The following is a 20761-nucleotide window of genomic DNA, read 5'->3' as shown; positions in this document are numbered from 1 at the left end:
CCTGCTGCAACGTCTTGCCTGTTCACCTCCTTCACAGCTCAAATCAAAGCATTTATTTACTCTTTTTTCTCTACCGTAAGTAAGAGGGAAGAGGGAGAGATGCAAAACTAAAATGGTCCTTTCTCTCAAGGAAGCTAGAGGAATAACACCCCCAACAGTGCGAAAAATGCTCCTGTGTGTCTTTAGGGAGGGGCTATGTATCAGTTGACTGACTCATTTAAAAATAAATCTGCTTCCCAAGATTGCTTTGCCAAGAATTATCTTTTAGATTATACTAAATCAACCTTTTAGAGAATTTTCATTTTACTGTCATGTTTCCTTTGTCATTTTTGATCATTTTCATCCTGGTCATGACGGTCAAATATGCCATATTTGACATTATTTTCTCTATGTTAATATAGGGAAATAGTTGACTAGAAAGGCTCACTACTTGCCCAGAATCACATTAATGACACATTGAATTTAGCGCATCGCTTCTAAGACTTCTGTTAGACTCTGCCACCTACCCACCCAGCCTGTGTTTATAACTATGACGGAATTCCATTTCCTTCTTTGGCATGGACAGAAGGAGGGTCTTGCTTCCACGTAAGCAGGCTCGACACTGGACAAGCGCTGAGGGAGACTGAGCAAAGGGAAAGAACACCCCATGCCTGAGGACTAGAGGACTGGGAAGAAGAGAGAGGAATCAAGATTCAGGAGGGAGCTAGTATTAAGGCAGAACGGCGGGCCCAAGTGCTTTGTGTGTATTTCTCCCTCATCACCTCCCCGCTCCAGGCACATCATTTCTAGAAGTCACTAAGCACACCCAGTAAACCTCCTTATGAGGGGGAACACGGCTGCTGCGCCAGCATAACCACTCACTGGAACAGCTGCACTCAGAATGATGTGCTGCTCTAGAGAATGTAGAGGCTAAAAGCATGAGGGTTTGAGGAGCTCTGAGAAGCCCTGAGCTCAAAACATCTTCCCCACTGGGCCTTACCAAAACTTGTTTTCAAGGAGCAATGAATTTTAATTGGGTTGAGGCTTGAGGCTATCTCAGAGGAGTATCACATAAACAGGGATTCCTTTATTTAATTAATTTCATTTCTACCAAGAGAAATGGCCTTGAGAGAATGAAAAAAAAAAGTGAATGCATTTATTATGAGATACTATTAGGGCCAGAGAGACTGTCTAGGCAGGTAAGGCCCACACAGAAGATTGCTGACCAGGCTGTGGGCACATGGAGGGCAGGGGAGCTTGTCTGGAGGAGTGAGGTGGGTAGCAGAGAGAGAAAGAATGAGAGGATGCTAAAGGGCTAAAAGTCAACTGCTTCACAATTTCAAAAACTACAGATGAAAACTTTGTACGGGTTCATTGTTAGACCCACCCTCTGGTAGAGGATGCAGAGAACCCATTAAGAGTATTTTATCATTCAAAATTTTGTCTTACGTGTTATCCTGACATTAAATTTTGCTTTCTAAATGGCTGAATGTTCTCCAAGACTCAACTATATTTACTATGTAAAAGAGCAAAGCTGACATCGGGCCAAAAAAAAGTTCAGGCTCACAAAGTTCTATAGCGAGTACCTCTATGCCACACCACCCATCGTTACCTGTTTCTCAGTACTGCCATGTACAGCTGAAGAGGTTGTGCACTGCTCAACTGCAGAGAGAATCATTCACATAGTCTACAGTTTGAATAGCATTCTCTGGTGTTGGGAAGTGCACCATCTCCACAACCATACACATATCTTGTGCCCTCTAACAACCAGTGGGGAGAAAGGGAGTAAAGATAGGAGACCAGTTCAAGAGAGATGGGTAAAGGGGCACAACTGAATATTCTCCAGAATGGGAGGTCCAGGTGCCGACCATTTCTCCCTCCAGGGCATTCAGGCCACCAGTAGACAGACTCAGGAGCATCTCTTGGCAATCACCACTGTGTATCACCATCACACACTTTATGGAGTGAGTGCTCAGGGCACTAGGCAAAGGGTCAAGGATTCCAAGAGGCAAGAACTGGTTTCCTTACCTCTCTTCCTTGAGTTTAGAGACCGCTTGAATAGCAAGAATGAGTACAATAAATAAATAGAAAAAAAGTCAAAGAAATGAAGAGAAAAAGGAAAATACATGCCAGACCAAGCTATACAGATGGTGCTGAGATCTGAAGAGTTTCTAGGAGCCATCTCTGAGGGAATGGAGAAAGTGGGTTCTAGCTGTGCCTGGAACAAGAGTCAGCCTGAACTGAAAGGAAAGGGGAGAAAGGATGCTCAGGCCATGTAGAGGCTCGACTGGGACTGGCTCTGGGGTAACACATCACTCCATTTCCTTGGCTCCTTCAGCAGGTGGCCAGCCTCTGCGGTAATTTTCCACACACAAATGCTCCAATTTTAGGAAACTTGGACATAATCCACATATTGCAAAGATGTGCCCTCTTGAGTCTCTGCTCAGGACACTTGAAACTCTTCGTTGTCAGCCATAAGTAGAAAGAGTTCAAACATTTACAACGTCCCAAAGAATGATAATTGGTGTCATAAACAAGTGGACTGACAATACCCAACTTGGACCACCAGATGTCAGTCTTTGTACAGTAATCAAGCTCAGCAGCCCAGAGACTCAACCAAGTTCATGAACTCCTGATAAGTATGAATTTTCCATAGCAGCCCAGAGTCTTCAGATGGTTCTGCTAATAAACAGAGATGCTCCAAAACATCTTGCATTCACTGCTGGTACCCACACGGGACCCTATGTGTGTCAAGAATGTTAGATTTGTCAGGACAAATGAAAGGGAAACAAAAACAATCTGTACCAGGTTTAGGTGGAGGGAAGGTGGGAAGGAGAATAGCGGTTCTTCTATCATCAGCTGCACCCTGGCAAAAATAATTGTCTAGTTTGCAGAGCTTCCTCCATTTGGTGAGGGCACTTGGGAATTGAGGACCATGTAGTCAAAATGCTGCGGGATTTATTCCATACTTAATCTAAGCATAACGGGCTGGGGGATTGTTCCCCATCAATTTGTTCACCTGGATCTCAGATATCATCCCATATTCACTCCTGTGGAAGCGCTATTACCCTCAATGGCTTAATTCACATGCAAATCCAATCAGCTTGTCAATCTCCCCTTCCAGTGACCTTCCATAGCACTCAAGATGTAAACTCTTTGCCATAGCCTGCAAGGTGCTGCTTGGTCTGGCCCTGCCTACCTCTCCCTGCATTACCTCCTCCACTCTGCCACAATGGCCATTGTGCTATTCCAAGAATAAACTAAATGCATTCCTACCTCAGGGCCTTTGCACTGACTGTTTCTTCCTCCAAGAACTTTCTTCCTGGAAATCTTTGCCTACTTGTTCCCTTATTCATTCAGCTTTCTGGAAAATATTGCCATCTCATTTTCTTTTCTGCTCTTGTATCTAAGATATAACTTACCCACTACCCTACCAATCCCCATTTCATCCCGTCCCTTTACCCACTTTATTTTTCTCTTTAGACCTACAGTCTCTGAAATGTATATTTCTTTGTTTACTTGTTTGTTACTGTCTTCCATACTAGAATGTAAGCTCATGAGGCAGGAACCTGCCTGTCTTATTTCCTTCTCTACTCCTTGTTCTTAAAAAGCAGAGCCAGGCACACACAGAGCAGCCCCACAATCAATATTTGTTGAATGAATACATGAAATTCATCCTCTAACCCTACAAGTTGCTTTTCTATTTCTGTCCATGGGACTACTTTTATCCTAGTCAAATTACCAAATTTGGGGGGATTTTTGACTCACCAGTCTTCCTCATTTCTACAATTAATCATTGCCAAGACCTTCTATTCTTCCGTGAATCCATCCTCTTTTCTCCCCCATTCCCACAAACACTGCACTGGACAATTGTCTTGTCATCTCATACTGGGACTCCTACAATCACTTCCCTCGGTGTTTCTGCCTTCAGTCCATCCTGCCCACCATACCAGCTCAAGTGTTACTGCTCTCAACAAATCGTGATCTACTATGACCCCATCCCGCCCCGACAAAACACACACACACACACACACACACACACACACACCCTCCCAACTCTCTGAGTTCAGAAACCATCAGAACCAAATCTCACTACTCCTCTATGCAAATCCTTTCCTCCAGTTAGCCTGGTCTCTCTGTTCCCTAATCTTGTCCTGCCTTTTCCTGATATTGTATGCACTTCTCTTCCTGAGGGAAATACCCTCCACTCTGGTTAAATCTCCTTCACATTCTTCATACCCTAACCTAAATCCTCCCTTCTTTGCAAAACTCTCATTGACTGCTACACACATAGTGATGTATCCCACCTGCGGCCTCTTGTCTATACCACCGACTTAAAGGATTAGTGGTTCTAACCATTTAAGGCCTTAAAATATCTAATGCTTTTTAGACACACACACATATATACACACACACATTTATTTACCTCTGCTGGTTGCCTGTCTACTTCCAAACACTACCAAGTTGTAAAAAAAAAAAAAAACTGTTACCATTTACTCTCTATCCATATAAATTTATAGAACATTGGCTCAATTTCTTACATTTTAGGATGAATATACTGAGTTCTAAAGAGGCTGTGAGAATTATTAAATAGCACTTTTTCAGGTCCGATAATCTGACTTCTGCCTCTTGTTTTAGAAGGACCCCCAGCTCCAAAATAATACACTTACCATGAAGTTCTTTTTTTCCTGACAGAATTTGATAGAATATATGGTAGTTTCTCTCCCCTGGCTGCTGGAAAATCACCCGGGATTTTTCAAGCAAATCTGCATGATGAGATATCAATAAAGATTCATACTTAGGTGATCTTGCAAAATTAGAAGAAAAGTAATCACAGTGCAATGCTACTCACAGATGTCAATGTCTGCAGATGACAGCTTGCCTCTGGCACAAAAGTGCATCCTGATGAATTTGCCCTGAGTGGACACAGAACAAACATTCCCAAGAGTTGCAATGGCTTCATTATACATGTTCCTCTTAAAGTGATTACTTCCCCTAAAGTTAAAAAATGCAACCTGGGTCTGAGAGGGCACCAGTGAATGCGAAGAAGCAGCCAGAGTGGTCATCAGGACCAGCAGTGGTCTGGAGTCTAGTCTCAGACCTGCTGATGCCCGGCTGTGTGTGCCGTGTGCATCACAGAATCTCTCTGGGACTCAGTGTTCTTTTTGTTGTTGTTGTTTAAGGGAACCCAAATCTTTTTTTATTAAAGTATAGTTGATTTACAATATTGTGTTAGTTTCAGGTATACAGCAAATTTATTCAGTTTTATATATGTGTGTGTTTCATATTCTCTTCCATTATTGGTTATTATAAGATACTGGAGATGGTTCCCTGTGCTATACAGTAAATCCTTGTTGCTTATCTATTTCATGTATAATAATTTGTATCTGTTAGTCTCATACTCCTAATTTATCCCTACCCTGCTCCCTTTCCCCTTTGCCAACCATAGGTTTATTTTCTATGTCTGTGAGTCTGTTTCTATTTTGGGGCCTTTTATCCAAAAATGAGAAAAAGAGTATCTGCTTAGCGTATTCTTTCACTTTTTTCCAACAAACATTTGTTGAGCATCTACTACAATCCAGAAAACCTGCTAGGCACTGGAGATAACACATTAGAAAGATAGGTGTGGTCCCCTCTTTTCTAGATTCTAGTGTAAGTAGTTAATGCAACAGCTCTAACATAGGAACATTTGGTGTGTCTTGAAATCAAAAGGAAAGCCAGTTGTACAGGAAATTAGCAAGTAAGAGAAAAGAGAGTAGACAGGCATCATATTATGTAAGCCAGGTGGTCACAGGAGGTTTTGTTTTGTGTGCTCAGAAGACACTGGGCAGTTTTAAGCAGAGGAGTGGTGTGATCTGATTTATGTTTAAAACACCACTTTGGCATGAACAGATGGGGCTCCGTTTCTTCCTTATTAATGAAAAGCCATAAGACAGGATCTAGTGGGGCAGAAAGTCTGCCTGGAGGTGACAGAGCGCAGGTCAGAGCACCAGTTGCAGCCAAGGAGGCAGTCCAGTGGCAGCTAGAGTCTGCAGGATGAAGAGGCTGGTGCAGAGTGGAAAGCGGCCTCGTGGAGGTGGCCCCATTCAAGGAAGGAATCAGAGCAGGACAGCAGTCTGGAAAGGGAAGAAGAGGGCTACCTACAGGGGGACTGAGCTGTTAAGTTAAAGAATGCAGGATAATGGGAGCCACACACACAAACATACACATGAATATAAACACACACATATATCTAAGCATGTATATACATGTAGCATGTGTACATTTACACACATAAACATATACGTATACATACAGAGTATCAATTGAAAGAATTTAACGTGGATTTCTTGATTTTTTTGAACTCCCTTTTCTCTCTTCTCCTTTCTTTCATTCATCTTTTTAAACTTTGCTTCTCTACTTCTTTCTTTCCCTCTATCCTTACAACTTTTTTCCCATTCTTGTTTTTTTCAATTGTTGTCTTTCCTTATTTAGCTTTCTTTCCATTTCCTGTTCTTTTCTTTCTTCCTTCCCTTCTTTTCTTTCACTTTCTTTCCTTTCCTTTATCTTCCTTTGTTCGCTCCCTCTCTTCCTTCTATCCTTTTTCCCTGTCTTGGTTTTTTCTCCCCCAGCTTTCTTTCTTTCACATTTAAGCAGAAAATCTCTTCACATTCTAACAAATCCCAAATCTAGCCGTTGTTCCATGGACCGGTATTAGCACCTGCTCCACAGCCAGACATCGCCAGCAGATGCAAGTGTCGTCAGGGCAGCTCTAAGGCTTTGGAGGAAAACCAGCCAAATCGGCAGGAAGCTATTATTTAATTATGCCTAGAGACTCAAACAGGAAGCCTTCTGCAAATTTCCTTGTAAATTATATGGTGGCTCCCTGCCACTCATTTTTGGCACAGGATGGATTAGTGAAGTTAGTTTGAAATCCAAATCCTTCTTCTACCGTGGGACTGCTAGTTAGCAAAAGCTACTTTAAAAAATGCTTTCTCCCAGTTAAAAACAAAAAAATCCCCAATGAAAACTACATGGGGAAGGGGGGCCATAGGCAAGAGTAGAAATAATAATTGTAGTAAATGAATTAGGGAGTGTTTACTAAAATGACTTGTTACAAGGAGTACAGGAAATTATGAAGGAGAAAGTACTTTCACATTTGAGAATGTAATAAAATACAAAAACATTATTAGGCTTTGCTGGGTGAGCTTCCCTACTAGGAGTGGAAAGGAACTTGAAACTGTTGTGGCAAAAATTTTCTTCCTGAAATTGACCAAACAGTAGAAGCTTCTCAGGCACATATTTTTATGTAGTTTTTAATTGTCTTAATGATAAAGCTGGCAAACTTCTTTTTGAGAATCTAACAATAATATAAACATTAATCAAAAATCTTCTTTGAATCTAAAAAAATGACACAAATGAGTTTCTTTACCAAACAGAAATAGACTCACAGACATAGAAAACAAATTTATGGTTATCAGGGGGACAAAAGGGTGGGGAAGGAAAAGCTGGGAGTTCGGGATTTGCAGATACTGAGTACTATATATAAAACAGATAAAAAGCAAGGTCCTACTGTATAGCACAGGGAACTATATTCAATACCTTGTAATGGCCTATAATGAAACAGAATATGAAAATGTATACATACATGCATAACTGAATCACTATGCTGTACACCAGAAATTAACACAACATTGTAAATCGACTATACTTCAACAAGAAAACAAAACCTTTTTTGATGTTCTAGAAAATTTTTTTCAGACCTATGTGCTCAGACATGAGTTTTGCCATTTGCTAAAAATTAAAGACTCGGATATACTGCTCAATCATGTTACTTACAAAACGAGAGGAGTTGTCATTTCTCAGGGTTTTGGCATTTCCAAATGCTTCCAAGATAGGATTCACTTGCTTGATTTGATCTTGTAGAGTCCCCTGAGATGCACATAAGAGAGGTATAGCTGATGAAGCTTCTAGCAGATTCTGTAATGCGGAAAGCCCTCCACACCCAGGTCAAACCTCATTCTTGTCTTGGCAACCACTAGCCAAAAGCTACTTCCACATTTGGTGACAAAATGTTATTTTGGAATGGGGACTCAGAAAAAAACACGGATGAAAGACTGACAATCTGTGACGCCCGTGTAAGTATATGTGGGAGCTCATTTATTTGCAATGTTTCTCTTTTGTTGCAATTGTCCTGAGTAGGAAAGGAAAATTGATACTTACCAAAATAAACAAGAACAGCAAATACCATAGCCTATTTCCAAATTCCATACCATAAATTCCTCCTCATTGCTAATCTCCCTAGCTTCCCGTTCAATCCTCACACTTGGAAATTTATCCTAAGATAATAACAGCTGACACTTGACATTACTGAACTGTATTTTTGCTTGCCTTTATTCCTATGTAATCTAGAGGTTCATATCAAGCAGTGGCTTCAAATGGTGTATACCGGTCTTGAATTTGAATCATACGTGCTCAGGCTGATGGGCCAATGCAGGTAGGTCATCTACACTAAGTGAGCCTTAATGACCACTTAGCACCCAAACTGGAACATGGCTTTGTTTTCTTTCAGTCAGCCTCAAAGACCCAAACTTTATGAGAGAAATTTTATAATACATGGCATTCAAGAATTTATAAATTTACAAATAATATATTTATTCTAAGTATTATGGGCCTACTGTCCTTTAAATAAGTAAAAGGGCTAATATGAGCAGACTTTCACAGAATTCTTATGTGTTATGTATTGTGTTATGCATTATCATAAGGCTCAATGGTTGGATCAATCAAATGCACACTGAACAACCTAAAATGTATACAAAAATGAAGTAATAACTAGTGAATAATAGAGTTCAATGATACTAAAGAAATCATTCAAACTCCAAAAAGTGGTCATTAGAAAAGAAATTTTCTATGGTTTGAAAATTGGACCAGATTGCTATTTTGATATACTTCTTATGCTGCAAAAAACACAAAAACATCAAATAGAAGAAGCAAAAGAACAATGTCAGACGTAGAAAGATGAATGTCTCCAACAGCTCAATAACTCATTGATTTTGAGTTCTGCTCTGCATTATCTAATTTTACTTTGCATTCCAACTCTCATGGTCTAGTTATCCTCAGATTAGTACCATCACCCTGTTAACGGAGCTAAACAAAGTAAGCTAAAGCAAAAATTGCCGAGGATAAAAATAATTAAGTGGAGAGACAAGATAAAGTTTTTCAGAACCTAGAATGTGATTAAAGTTGAGGGTACATCCATTGGGTGTTTGGAATTTGATGCAGAAGTTAGTGGTCTAGGAAGCAGCATTCTGTTGGTGCATATCTGTGGGAATCTGACATCTCATGGTAGCTAAAGGGTTTAGAAATATCAAAGTGGCCACTAAAGGCATTGTGACCCCAGTTTTTGGGAGAAGATGGTTTAGATCTTAAGTGCCTAATTCTCAGAAGGTCCAACCAATGAAGATTAGGCTAGTAAATGCCCCTTGAGGCAGATCTGAAACAAATGATGTAATTTCATGTTTGGGGGTTATTGGTCTGGTACACTTGATGACCCTCTCAAGGACCAAACGAAAAATGGGGAAAAAGATTTTCTATAACTTTTTAGTTGTTCTATGGTGCTGTCCCCGCTTCCTCCCCATAAGTGGTCAGGACAGGGCATCTATGATCAGCGGAAGGGCCATCTCACCTTTTCTGCCAAGATACATAAACACTTACTGGCTTTTCCCTGGATTCACCCGTAGTTGCTCTGGTGGCAAAATATTGGATAATATGTTTGGTGTTCACAGTCTTTCCAGCACCAGATTCTCCTCTATGATTGGAAATTCAATGACACAGTTAAGTGGTTCAGAATATAAATTCAATGAGAGATAAATAATTTTAATCATACAGGCTAAGGCAAGAAGGGAAAGTTTTATGGAAAAATGTGGGTTAAGAGGGAATTTGGAGGAGAAGCAGACATGTAATTGGTGGGGAGAAGGAGAAGGACATCTCAGGCTGGAAAAGCAGCAGGAGCAAAACTCTGGAGTAGAGAAAAATTGAAGGCTTTTATAAAAATTAGGTGCCTGTTCCTCATCACCCTGTTAACAAAAGCATGAAGAGACAGGTCTCCACATTACCAACTGTTCAAGAGATTTTCACATATTAAGGCTGCCAGGCATATGGCCAGGTCCAACCCTCTCCCTCAGAAGAGAACCTACCAATCATTCCACCAGGAAGCTGGGCTTTAGACTTCCCTTCTACCTTTGACAATCAGCTAACTTTGTAATGTGGAGAGAACACAGTGGTGAATGTATAGCTTCATCACACAAAGTGTCATGGGATCAAGGCCTGCCTGCCTTTATCTGCATGAAACTCTAGAAAACAGTCTATCCTCTCTGCAGAGGGCTGAACTCTAACCACCCTTCTAGCACGAAGATTCTGAGACCCTATTCCTTTTCCTGGAATGACTAAAGCCAACGTATAGCCCAGCACAGGAGGTGGCATCATCATTGCATTGGAAGAGCAAGAACTCCAGTGTTTCACTGTCTCTCATTCCCAGCCTGTCCCCTCAGGCACCATGGTGACAGTTCATGGCCAGTCAATGCTCTTCCCATCCAAATTAACATACAATATGGTATCAATGAAGTCCTTTCCTTCCTTCCTCTTCACTCCCTTTTCTTGTCCCGCCAAGCCTCATTGTCTTTTGGTTCCCATTACTTAACGTACCTTGGCCTGCCCCAATCTGGCTACTCACAACTGCAGGTTATCTGTTCCATGGTCACACCCACTGGACTTTCAGTCTGTCTGCCTAATTAGCCAGTCCACAGAACTTTGAAAAGTGGTCATTTGGACGGGGAGTTCTTTCCATCACGAAGATGATTAAGACCAGACAGTGCACTTCAGATTCTAAAGGATCTCCTAAAACGGGAAGCAGCCTAGCTGGCACCATATTTGGATAGTCATTGACTAAAGTGTTATGACAATTTCCTGAGTATCTTATTCTTGCCTCAAAATGTATTTGCTGTCTAAAGAATCACAATTCAAAGACAGTGAATTTATATTTCATATCCAGTGAAATGTAGGTGTCTGTTTCCATTGAAACGCTCACTGCTGGCCAAAAGGAGAAAGCAAGGCAAACACTTACGTGAAGAGCACCGACTGATTCTCTCGATCTACAAAAGAAAGGAAAATGTCAGAACACTCTTCAGTCGGAGCCTTTACACATTGGCATGCACTTATTCAAAATTTCCTTGCTTGTGGTTTGAAGTCAGACACAAGGGGAAGGATTTGCTCTGTATAAAGTTAGAAAAAATACCATTTAAATGATACAAAGTAAAATAGAGTTTCTCTTGACCCTACGTATGCCAGGCATAAGAACGTACAAGTTCTATTCCTATTTCCTTGCTCCAAATACCAATGGTAAATGACTAATGGTTGACATTTTGCTATTTTAAGCCCTTTAAGAAGCGTGGTGGAAGAATAGCTCTCAAATAACTTTTTGTGTCAGAGATTCTATTAGGTGCTTTATGTAATAGAAGCTGACATCTCCAGGGCGCTCACCCTGGGCCAGCCACTGGGCTGAGCACTTTCAAGGCATTGTCTCACTTAATTTGACATATGAGCTAATTGTCCCTATAACCCTAGGAGGGAGGCACTGTTTTGCCCACGTTTCATCCAGAAGGAAACGGAGGCTTCAAGTGATGAGTCAACTGTATAAAGGCCACGCTCTGCTCACAATGCCTACCTGTCTCTTAGTGACACAGAGAAAAAGTAGATCAGATATTTTTACCTTTCATTTTGGAAGGCAGCCACTTACTGTGAAGCAGATCCTGAAAGGCATTATCGGCCACTGCAAAGATGTGAGGGGGAACCTCTGATCGCCTCTTCCCTTTGTAGGCAGCCGCCACTTCTTCCTGATACACTGGAAGCCACTTGTGAGGGTTTATGCTCACACAGGAGGGACCCGAATAAGTCTGCCGGAAGATCAGAACAGATTTCAGAAAACAAGTTAGAAATGCTTCCAGGTTTGTCAGCTCTTTTGCCATCAGATATCATTTGCTGGAATATTTATTTATTAAGGAACTAAAAGGAGGGTAGCTTTTGGATTCTTTCAGAGAAGGGACTTCTAACAGGAAAAGACAGAACCAGGTTAGAGTGACAATGGGACCTGGGATCACCTCTCCCCTGGGAGATCTGCCAACCATGAACTCGTCTGATACACGGACACACGCACAACTTTCAAAGACAGGGAGGACACTAACAGCAGACTTGCAGGTTTTGGTAACCAGCTCTCAGGCATTTGAGGTCTGAAGGGAATCTGGGCCTCAGTAAGATTTGAAAGCTGACGTTTAAGGCACTGGGGTGAATAGCTCATGGGGGTCACCCACGCTGTGGTGGTTGAACTGGCGCTTCCCAAAGATATGTCCATGTCCTAGTCACTAGAACCTGTAAATGTGATCTGATCTGGAAAAAGGATCTTTGTGGGTGTAATCAAATTAAGGATCTCAAGATGCTATCTGGATGGGTCTTAAGCCCAAGGGTCTTAAGATGTCCTTTTGAGAGACACACAGAGGAGAAGACATGCACACACACAGAAGGCGATGTGGAGACGGAAGCAGAGAATGGAGTGATACAGCCACAGTGAATGCTGACAGCCCGTAGAAACTGGTGGAGGTAAGGAAGGACTCTCCCCTAGAGGCTCAGAGGGAGTGCAACAGCTGAGTTTATTTGATTTTAGACTCTGGCCTCTGGAACTGTGACAAAGTAAGTTGCTGTTGTTTTAAGCCACCGGGTTTGTGGTCATTTTGTTGCAGTATCCCAGGGAAACTGACACAGTCACGCAGCGAGTCAGAGAGCCTAGGAGCAAGCTGGCTGCACGTCAAGGCTTCTATAGCAAAGGGTCCCAAATGCATCATCTTAGCCTCACCTACCCAGTGCCACTCCTGCTGAGTAGACTCTGAGGAAATCAAAGAATCTGAGCAACCAATTGAACGATACAGAAAAAAAAATGATTCAATTTATTGAGCAGTAATTAGTTAACAGGCACTGAAACTATATGCTTTACCTGCATTATTTTATTTAATCCTCCAAGCTACCACAGAGAGACAGGTACTATTACCCCACTTTATAGATAAGGTGACTTCAAGAAGAAACTTAACAACCAGTAAGAGACAGAGTGGACCTTTGGAGCCTGGTCTGTCATGATCCAAGCCTCTTGCCTTTACTTTAGGATGACAAGCTGTGGGAAGGGTTGTAAATACTGACAAAATAAAACTGGGGAAATGTTAAGATCCCTTCTCCATGGGCATTCCTCAGAGATTATCCCTGTATGATTATGATTCAGTTCAAAGATTTCTTTTCACCCAAGAGAGGGCTGGGACATCACCAACATGATGCCAACGTGCTGTTTCAGCGGCAGAGCAGACATACATACATAGATCATCCAGTGGTCGTAGCGCCTCTTCAGTGTATGCAGCACAGAGGCTTCGTTGAGGTGAGCCAGCATGGCTACGTCTTCAATCATTTCAAACTCTGGAGGATTCATCTGCTGGATTTCATCCTCCTTGACACTCAGACTCTGCAGAGAGGGGAAAAATCTAAGATATATTCCCCTATTTCTTCTATGCTCATTCCTTTTTGCCAAACATTGGAAAGAATTTTCAAAGTTAAGAAAGAGATGCCTCGTTAGAGGAGGGGCCAGAGGAAGTTAAACCAAGTTTCTTCCAAGAAGCAGGTGTTCCTCCTGCTCATGTTCTCTCTTTGCCCAAAGATAAAGTTTTTAGAAGGTGTTTTTGTTGCATCAAAATTTTCTGAATTGCAGTGCTCTGACCCTATGGCTCCTCACTGACTCAAGCCTGAGAGTACACATGTTATACTGCACATGATCTATCCCCTCTTGAGATGTCTCAGCATATCCTGGAGGTTTGGAAGAAGGAATTTGGAGGGAAGGATCAAGGAGGCAGACTCATCCTTCCAGACTTAAAGACCTATTCTCTTCCTCAAACCTTCCCCAACTTCCCCAGCTCATTACTGTTTTATCTCCTTCCTTAAGTCTTTTATCATATACACAACCTGTATTATCTTTTTTCTTTTACTTTTTAAAAATTGAAGTATAGTTGATTTACAATGTTGCATTATTTCTGGTGTTCAACAAAGTGATTCACAGATATACACACACACACACACACACACACACACACATACACATATTCTTTTTCAGATTCTTTTCCATTATAGGCCATACAGGATATTGAATATAGTTCCCTGTGCTACACAGGTCTTTGCTGTGTATCTACTCTGCACACAGTAGTTTGTATCTGCTAATCCCAAGCTCCCTATTTATCCCTCCCCCTTCTTATACTAACTCTTGTGTATTTTTCAGTAATTGGCTATGTTAACCCTATTCCCAGCTAGACGGTAAGCATCTTAGGAAGGAGTCTTGATATTGTCTTGTTCTGCAGTTATTAAAGCCTTTATCGCAATGCTAAGGAAATGGTAGGTATTCAGCATATATAAGTATCTTGATTAACATGGATGCATTGTTACTACGAAATAGTTGCTTAGAGTTACTCACAGAAGTTTCCTAACATCATTTCCTGTAGCCCCTTTTTCTTCAGTAAACAAATATCGGTATCAGCTGATTGCTCCATTGACTCCCAGTTGGGAATGGCTTCTTCCAGGACTCCCGCTCTCCATATTCTCCATCTAATTCCTACCCACAGTCTTCTTTGACATTGTTCAAACAGTAATCCATTTTCTTTTGAGTCCCTTCAATTTCCATATGTCATGGACTCCTTCTCTCCCATAGAACATAATCAGCCCTCTGACATCAAAAAACTCCCCTTGGCTCTGATTCTATTTTTCTCTCTTCTTTCACTACCAACTTTAAGTGTTACTCTCCACCCACTGGCTTTATTGCCTTAGTTAATGTTACAAAGGCCAAAGGTGATTGGAAGTGTCATCACTTCTAACATCAGGAGGAGGAAGCCTGGGGCCAGGGAGATGCAGAGTGGGGCTGGGGGCCAGGCCTTCCATTAGGAGGTGAAAAGTCAAGCAGAACAAAACCACCCACCGTTTGACTCCTCTTTCTATTTCATTAACCTATTGCTTTCATGCTCTTCTTCCTATGATTTCTTTTGAAAATCATAGTTGTAATCACATTATATTCACAAATTACCTTAAATACTGTTGAAAAGGCAGCAGTTTTAGAATGTGCTTAGGAGAACAAACCTCTCATCTGGAGGCCTAGTAAAACTGAATAGGACACAATCTAGAAAGTGAAAGCACAGCACACAGACTAGGAGAAAAGAATTGAATCCCTTTGTTTCTTAAGACATTCTGAATTTTCCCTTGCCTACATTTTTATGCTCCTGTTGATAAGGACTAAGTTCTGCCCTTAATCCCATTAATTATTTATATAAAATCTACCTAACTTGTGATTTTTTAAAATGTACAGATACCAGCAGGAAGGCATATTAGGACATCAAAAGTGGTAGTTTTTGAGTGGAATCCAGCATTTTACAATTCAAATGGCAATGCTTTAGATCATAAATTGTCCAAATACAAAGATAAAAATATAAACTTCACTGATAATGATTGTACCTGTCTGTTATAGGATGTGGTTTATTATGGAGCTGGGGAGGGCAGAATTGGAAGGAGAATAGAGAATTGTATACAGGCAGGAAATCATCTGTAAAATCTATAAGAATGTGTCCATCTGAGTCAGGCCAGCAACAGGGCCTGGTTCCCCACCATGGAGCAGGCAGGCACCTGAGGTCAGCAACACAGGCAAAGGTTCTGAGAGTGGGCTGTCTGCTCAGTATTGCTCTGTTGCTCTGTATGCCTTGGTGACAGGGAGAAGGGATTGGGGACTGTTACAGCCTCACAACACATTTCCTCTATGACCCCTTACAGTCTAACTTATGCCCCAACACTTGACCTAAGCTTCTCCTTCAAAGGTCATAGGTGACCTCCTAATTCTGAAGTCCAAGGCTTTCTCCAAGCCATAAATCTCTTTCTTTAGCGTTTGACATTACTGACCATTCGCTCATTTCTTGGCTTCTCTGACATTGAGCTATTCTTATTCATATTATCCCTCTCTTTCCTGATCCTACAAACACAGCCTGCTTCAAGTTCCTAAGGTCATTATTTACTACATTGGGCACCTTTACAAAAGAACTTGAACCATGATGAAAGGAGTGGAAAAAGCTGTGCATTCTAGAGTCAGTGAGCTTTACCACTAGTGATCATTTTACTCTGATTTCAATGTTCATCATTAAATCTTTGATAGTAAGCGAAGGAGCTTCTTAAAGATGAATGAGTTTTCCAAAATGTGTCAGTGGCATCTCCTACCCCAGGTTTTTAAGTAAACAATTAGAGAAAGGATATATTTAATTATGAAATGAAATAGAGAATTTAGTTATCCTGGGATGAAATAAAGTTTCCTTTACCTTTCCATCTGTTGTCTCAACAATTATTCCGCCATCATCTCCACTCCCTGTAACCTCAGCCTCAACATAAGCATTCTTCACATCACGAATCCAGCATTTCTTCTTCCCTATAGAGAAAAAAAATGGATTGTTAACAGCAGTACTTGTAGGAAATGTACATTGGATACTTTCACATTGACAGACATGATCTCATTTCTAAGTCTACTTGTTGACTTGGAGGCACCAATATAGGAAATTGCCAAATTAGATAAAATCATGAAAGATCACCCGGAAGATAAACCCACATAAGGACTCTGTAGGAATAAGAACCATTTCAGCAGGTGGAGGTGGGGAACACCATAGACCATTTTGCTACAAGAAAGTTACCCGCCAGCACCTCAGCCACCCCTCCCAACCCCAACACGTACCTCCCACTCCCAGTCCCCGGTGCTGGGTGGTTGTCCTGGTGATCTTACCCTTCCCAGCTTCCCTTCAAAAAACTTTCCTCAGAAACCTCTGGTTACAACTAAACGAAAATTTAGGTTAGTGGCTCTGACTGTCATCAGGATTTCTTTAGACCTCATTTTTAATTTTGGAATGAAAGCCTGCTAAGAGAATGACATGGCAGAATTGGAGTAGGGAGAATTGGGGAGAGAGACTATGGGTTATTTCTGTCATACAGCATAACTGATTCATTTTATTTCCCCCATATATTATTTTTCTCCCCTTAGTCTCTTTAATCCTACGTCTCGTGTCTCAGCAAAGCAGCCCTCTACAAACCTTAACCAATTAGAGATTTGGGTGAACTGAGCCAGAATCCCTATGAACATCTGAGGCAGGTTCTCCTAGCCTCACTTAGATGCTTCTCAAGTCCTCTCCCACCCAAGGCAGAAAGCCAGGGAAGATTAACAAAACACATACTTTTAAAGGAAAATGAGTCTAACCAGAAGCTCACAGAAATTCCCAGCTCCTCAGAAAGATGTGGGAAAGAGGTGAGGAGAGCATTTGGTTAGAGAGGGAAAATCTGAACCCATGGCTCTGAGATGTACAGGTGAAATCCCCTTGCAACCACTGGCGGATCGGGCCAACTCCGTCACCACCTCCCCAAACATGAATCACAAATCTCGGGAGCCTTTTGCTGCAGAAGTGGCAGCCTTCGCCAGCTGCTCTCCCCAGAGGTGGACAATGCGACTCGAGGATGGTATGTGTAGGAAGGAGCTGCAGTTGGGCAGCTTTCAGCCCTTCTTCCATCACGCTTGTCTCTGGAAAGAATTTTCTTGCTCACTACTGTCTTACCACCACAACCTACACTGTGCTCTCTTCCCCATTCCCCTGATTCCAATCAGCTCACCACTAAAACTGCTGGGCAGGTGGAATTTTGTATTCCTTTTTGCATTTGCTTCTACTTGTGTGCATTTTAAATACTGGTTTGAATTGTATTTATCATTTTGCCCTTTTTGCAAAAATTAATTTTGCTTTGTGTGATGTCTAGGAAAATAGGCTTGTTTTTGAAAAGCACTCATTTTGCATACATTTTGTGTGTTTTAGGTATATGGGCGGCATTTGAAACCAAGTGTCATTACTTGAGAGAAACATGGGTATCACCTGGCACAGATTTCCCTTTGTTATTTTTATTTTTAGAAAAAGAACCTGGGAAGAGAGATTAAGAGAGTTGTCCATAGTCACATAGCTAATTAGTGACCATCATTAGAATAATGACTCTAGAAATTAGATCATTTACCTCCTAAATCAGAGCTCTTCCACTACAGCATTCTTCCTCTGTCCTATATGCTGAGCTTTTTTCCTTCCAATTTTTCTCTCAAAAATTAGGTTCATCACCTGCCTTATGACTAGCTCTTTTATTGCTCCTAGAAACAGCAGGTGAGAAGACCTATCTGAGACCCAGACCTGGAGAGGGATGGTTTTGAAGATGAAGTAAATGAACTCGGTCAACTTTTAATCCTTTGCATTCATAAATAATGGCAGGGATGGAAATGTGTACAGCAATGGATTTGAGGCAGGCCACCTGGATTTTAGTCCCGGTTTTGCTAGTAAAAGGTGTAAGGCAATGGCCTCAACTCTTTGGGCTTTAGTTCTCTCATTTGTAAACTGAGGATGTTTGTCTCTATGACTTCATATTTTTAGATGATTAAATGTCTTTTCCAATATAAGGTAACATGTGTTTATTGCAAAAAAGACTAAAAAAGTAGAGAGATGTATGAAGAAGATTTTTAAAAAAATAATCGCCCATAATGAAACAACTCAGAATCCATCTGAAGCATTTCTTTCAAGTCTTTTTTTTTCTATAATGTTGATCAAAATTGAATAATACTATATTCAGTTTTGTAGTTATTTTAAACAGATGGTTAACCTATTCTAATATAAAAATCATTTACATTTGGCTTTGAAATGGTATTTCGTTTCTATCTCTGAAAGCATACTTCCTCCCTGACACCCAGCAATTCTAGTTTTCTTTCCCAGGTATCATAATAATGCACTGTGTTTGTTTTTCACATTTATTGTCTTCTTTGATCCTCATGGAGGAAGGTAAGCAGAGCAAGCATATGGTCTCATCCGAAAGACGAGGAAATTGAGGCTCAGCAAGGTGAAGTGCTTTGCTCTAATTAGACAGCTAGAAAGGATCAAGGACAGGTACTCTGAACCCCAGACTACTCGCCAAATGCTCGTATCACACTTATTCCATTGCGCCTGAGTTCAAAAAAGCAAACTCTATTATCTACTAGCCCAGAGGGATGAAAAACTCCTGCTGACTCTCTTCTTTGCGCTGCCAGTGCATTTCTGTGAGGAAGGATTGTTGGACCAAAAAAAAAAATTAAATAAATAAATAAAAATAAAACTTATGGAGATTGTTATATTTTAAGTAATTATTTGCAGTGCTGATTCCACTAAACGTCTCACCCAGTCCTCTTCAGTGTTTTGGCATTTTGACTTTCTCCCTGGCACCACTCTGATCTGATCCTTCATCATCCAACTGCCTGTTACAAGCTTCTACATGACCAGTTCTGACCTCAAGGAGAGTTCTGTTACTGTGTTTGATTTGATGGATCATAATTAGCAACTCTAAAATCCAATCACAGTAATGAAATCCAATGACTAGAAACTGGGAACTGATCCAGGACTGGTCTATGATGGAAACATAATGTCCTACCTAACAGGCTTGAGTTATAATTGGTTACATTATAGTCCATTATTGACTGATTTGGGTACTAGAACAACTCTCAGGCAGGGTTCCTGTTGAGTAATTTTGGAATTGAGATGTATAGGTGGCTTGGTGCTGGAACACACTGTGTATCTGACTCTAAATCTCCAGTAAGCTGAAATTCAGAAGATGGCCATGTAGCCCAGACACATAAAGAAGGAGAGAAAGATGCAACATTTATTGAGAGATTTTAATCTAGTACTCAGCCTTTATCTTATGGGTAAATCGTCATTAAACCTTGTCCTTGCCTGTAACTACCAAGAAATTATTCCTCAGGTGAGCAAGTCTCCCACTTATCTTTTGGTTAGTGTTGGGTCGGTGACCCTCCTGACCTAGAGGACAGCCAGAGGGCAAAGTTTCAACATCCAGAAATCCTGAAGAGGGCCAAGGACAACTTCTGTTTCTCCTGCCTTCCTGAAGTCTTTTCCTTTATTTTTCCTTCCAGTGAATCAACAACCGCCACCCCCGACCAAGCCCTGCCGCCTGTCTAAGCCCCCTCTCTCTACTATGGTATTCACCTGATACAAAGAGGTTTCTGAGAAAGGCTTTAACTGGGGTCACACGTGGGGGTGTCTGTGTTGTCATATTGCTTCCCTGAGGAGAGAACCTGTCTCAGGGCCAAGTGAGTAGGGCCTGGGCTGCCTCCCAGCCCTCCTCTTCCTTACAAACATCCGTCTTTACCCTCGACACTCTGAGCTCCTCAATCCCTCAGAGGTTCGTAGAGGCAGACTGCACCCCAAGCAATTAAGTTAGGCTCTAGAATTGATGGCTCCTTTCAACCAATCAAGTGTCTCAGTTGCCACCTGGAAGCAGTCAGACACCATGAAGCCGGCAGCTGTCACAAGTCTTACCATCAGAGGCTGTGGCCTGCAGCAGACCCAGCTCAGCCTCGCTCCTTCGGAGGAAGGCTGCCGCCTCTCCAAGCTCTGACAGGTCCATCCTCCTTAGAGCGATTCACTGAGATAGGCTGAGGCCCAAAAGTGCGCTGACAGGATTCACCCTGCAGAAAATAGGTACAGGAAGGAAGCAGGGGAAATGAGGCATCAGGCAGTAAAAGGAGAAACTTCACCATAGATAGACCAATAAGGGTTAAGTCTTTTAAACTACCTCCACCCCTCCTCTCTCCGCCATGTCTCAAGTACATGACAACATTGTACTCAAAGACATCCTACTCTAC

General features: G+C 41.5%; 1 protein-coding gene across 1 annotated transcript in view; it reads right to left on the bottom strand.

The window, feature by feature from the left end:
• Positions 1–20532, bottom strand: part of MYH15 (myosin heavy chain 15) — a 139282-nt gene extending 118750 nt beyond the window's left edge. Inside the window, exons 1-9 of the mRNA XM_064495687.1 lie at positions 20436–20532; positions 16386–16492; positions 13370–13513; positions 11753–11909; positions 11081–11108; positions 9673–9766; positions 7798–7890; positions 4832–4895; positions 4650–4745 (exon numbers count right to left, since the gene is read on the bottom strand). Coding sequence (XP_064351757.1) covers positions 4650–4745; positions 4832–4895; positions 7798–7890; positions 9673–9766; positions 11081–11108; positions 11753–11909; positions 13370–13513; positions 16386–16492; positions 20436–20523 — 871 coding nt within the window. The 5' untranslated portion in view covers positions 20524–20532. The remainder of the gene's footprint in view (positions 1–4649; positions 4746–4831; positions 4896–7797; positions 7891–9672; positions 9767–11080; positions 11109–11752; positions 11910–13369; positions 13514–16385; positions 16493–20435) is intronic.
• Positions 20533–20761: the final 229 nt, after the last annotated feature.

The sequence above is a fragment of the Camelus dromedarius genome, chromosome 2 (assembly GCF_036321535.1).
Source record: "Camelus dromedarius isolate mCamDro1 chromosome 2, mCamDro1.pat, whole genome shotgun sequence".
In the NCBI taxonomy this organism is placed as follows: domain Eukaryota; kingdom Metazoa; phylum Chordata; class Mammalia; order Artiodactyla; family Camelidae; genus Camelus; species Camelus dromedarius.
The sequence above is the reverse complement of the archived record's forward strand: the minus strand, read 5'-3'. Positions and strand labels throughout refer to the sequence as shown.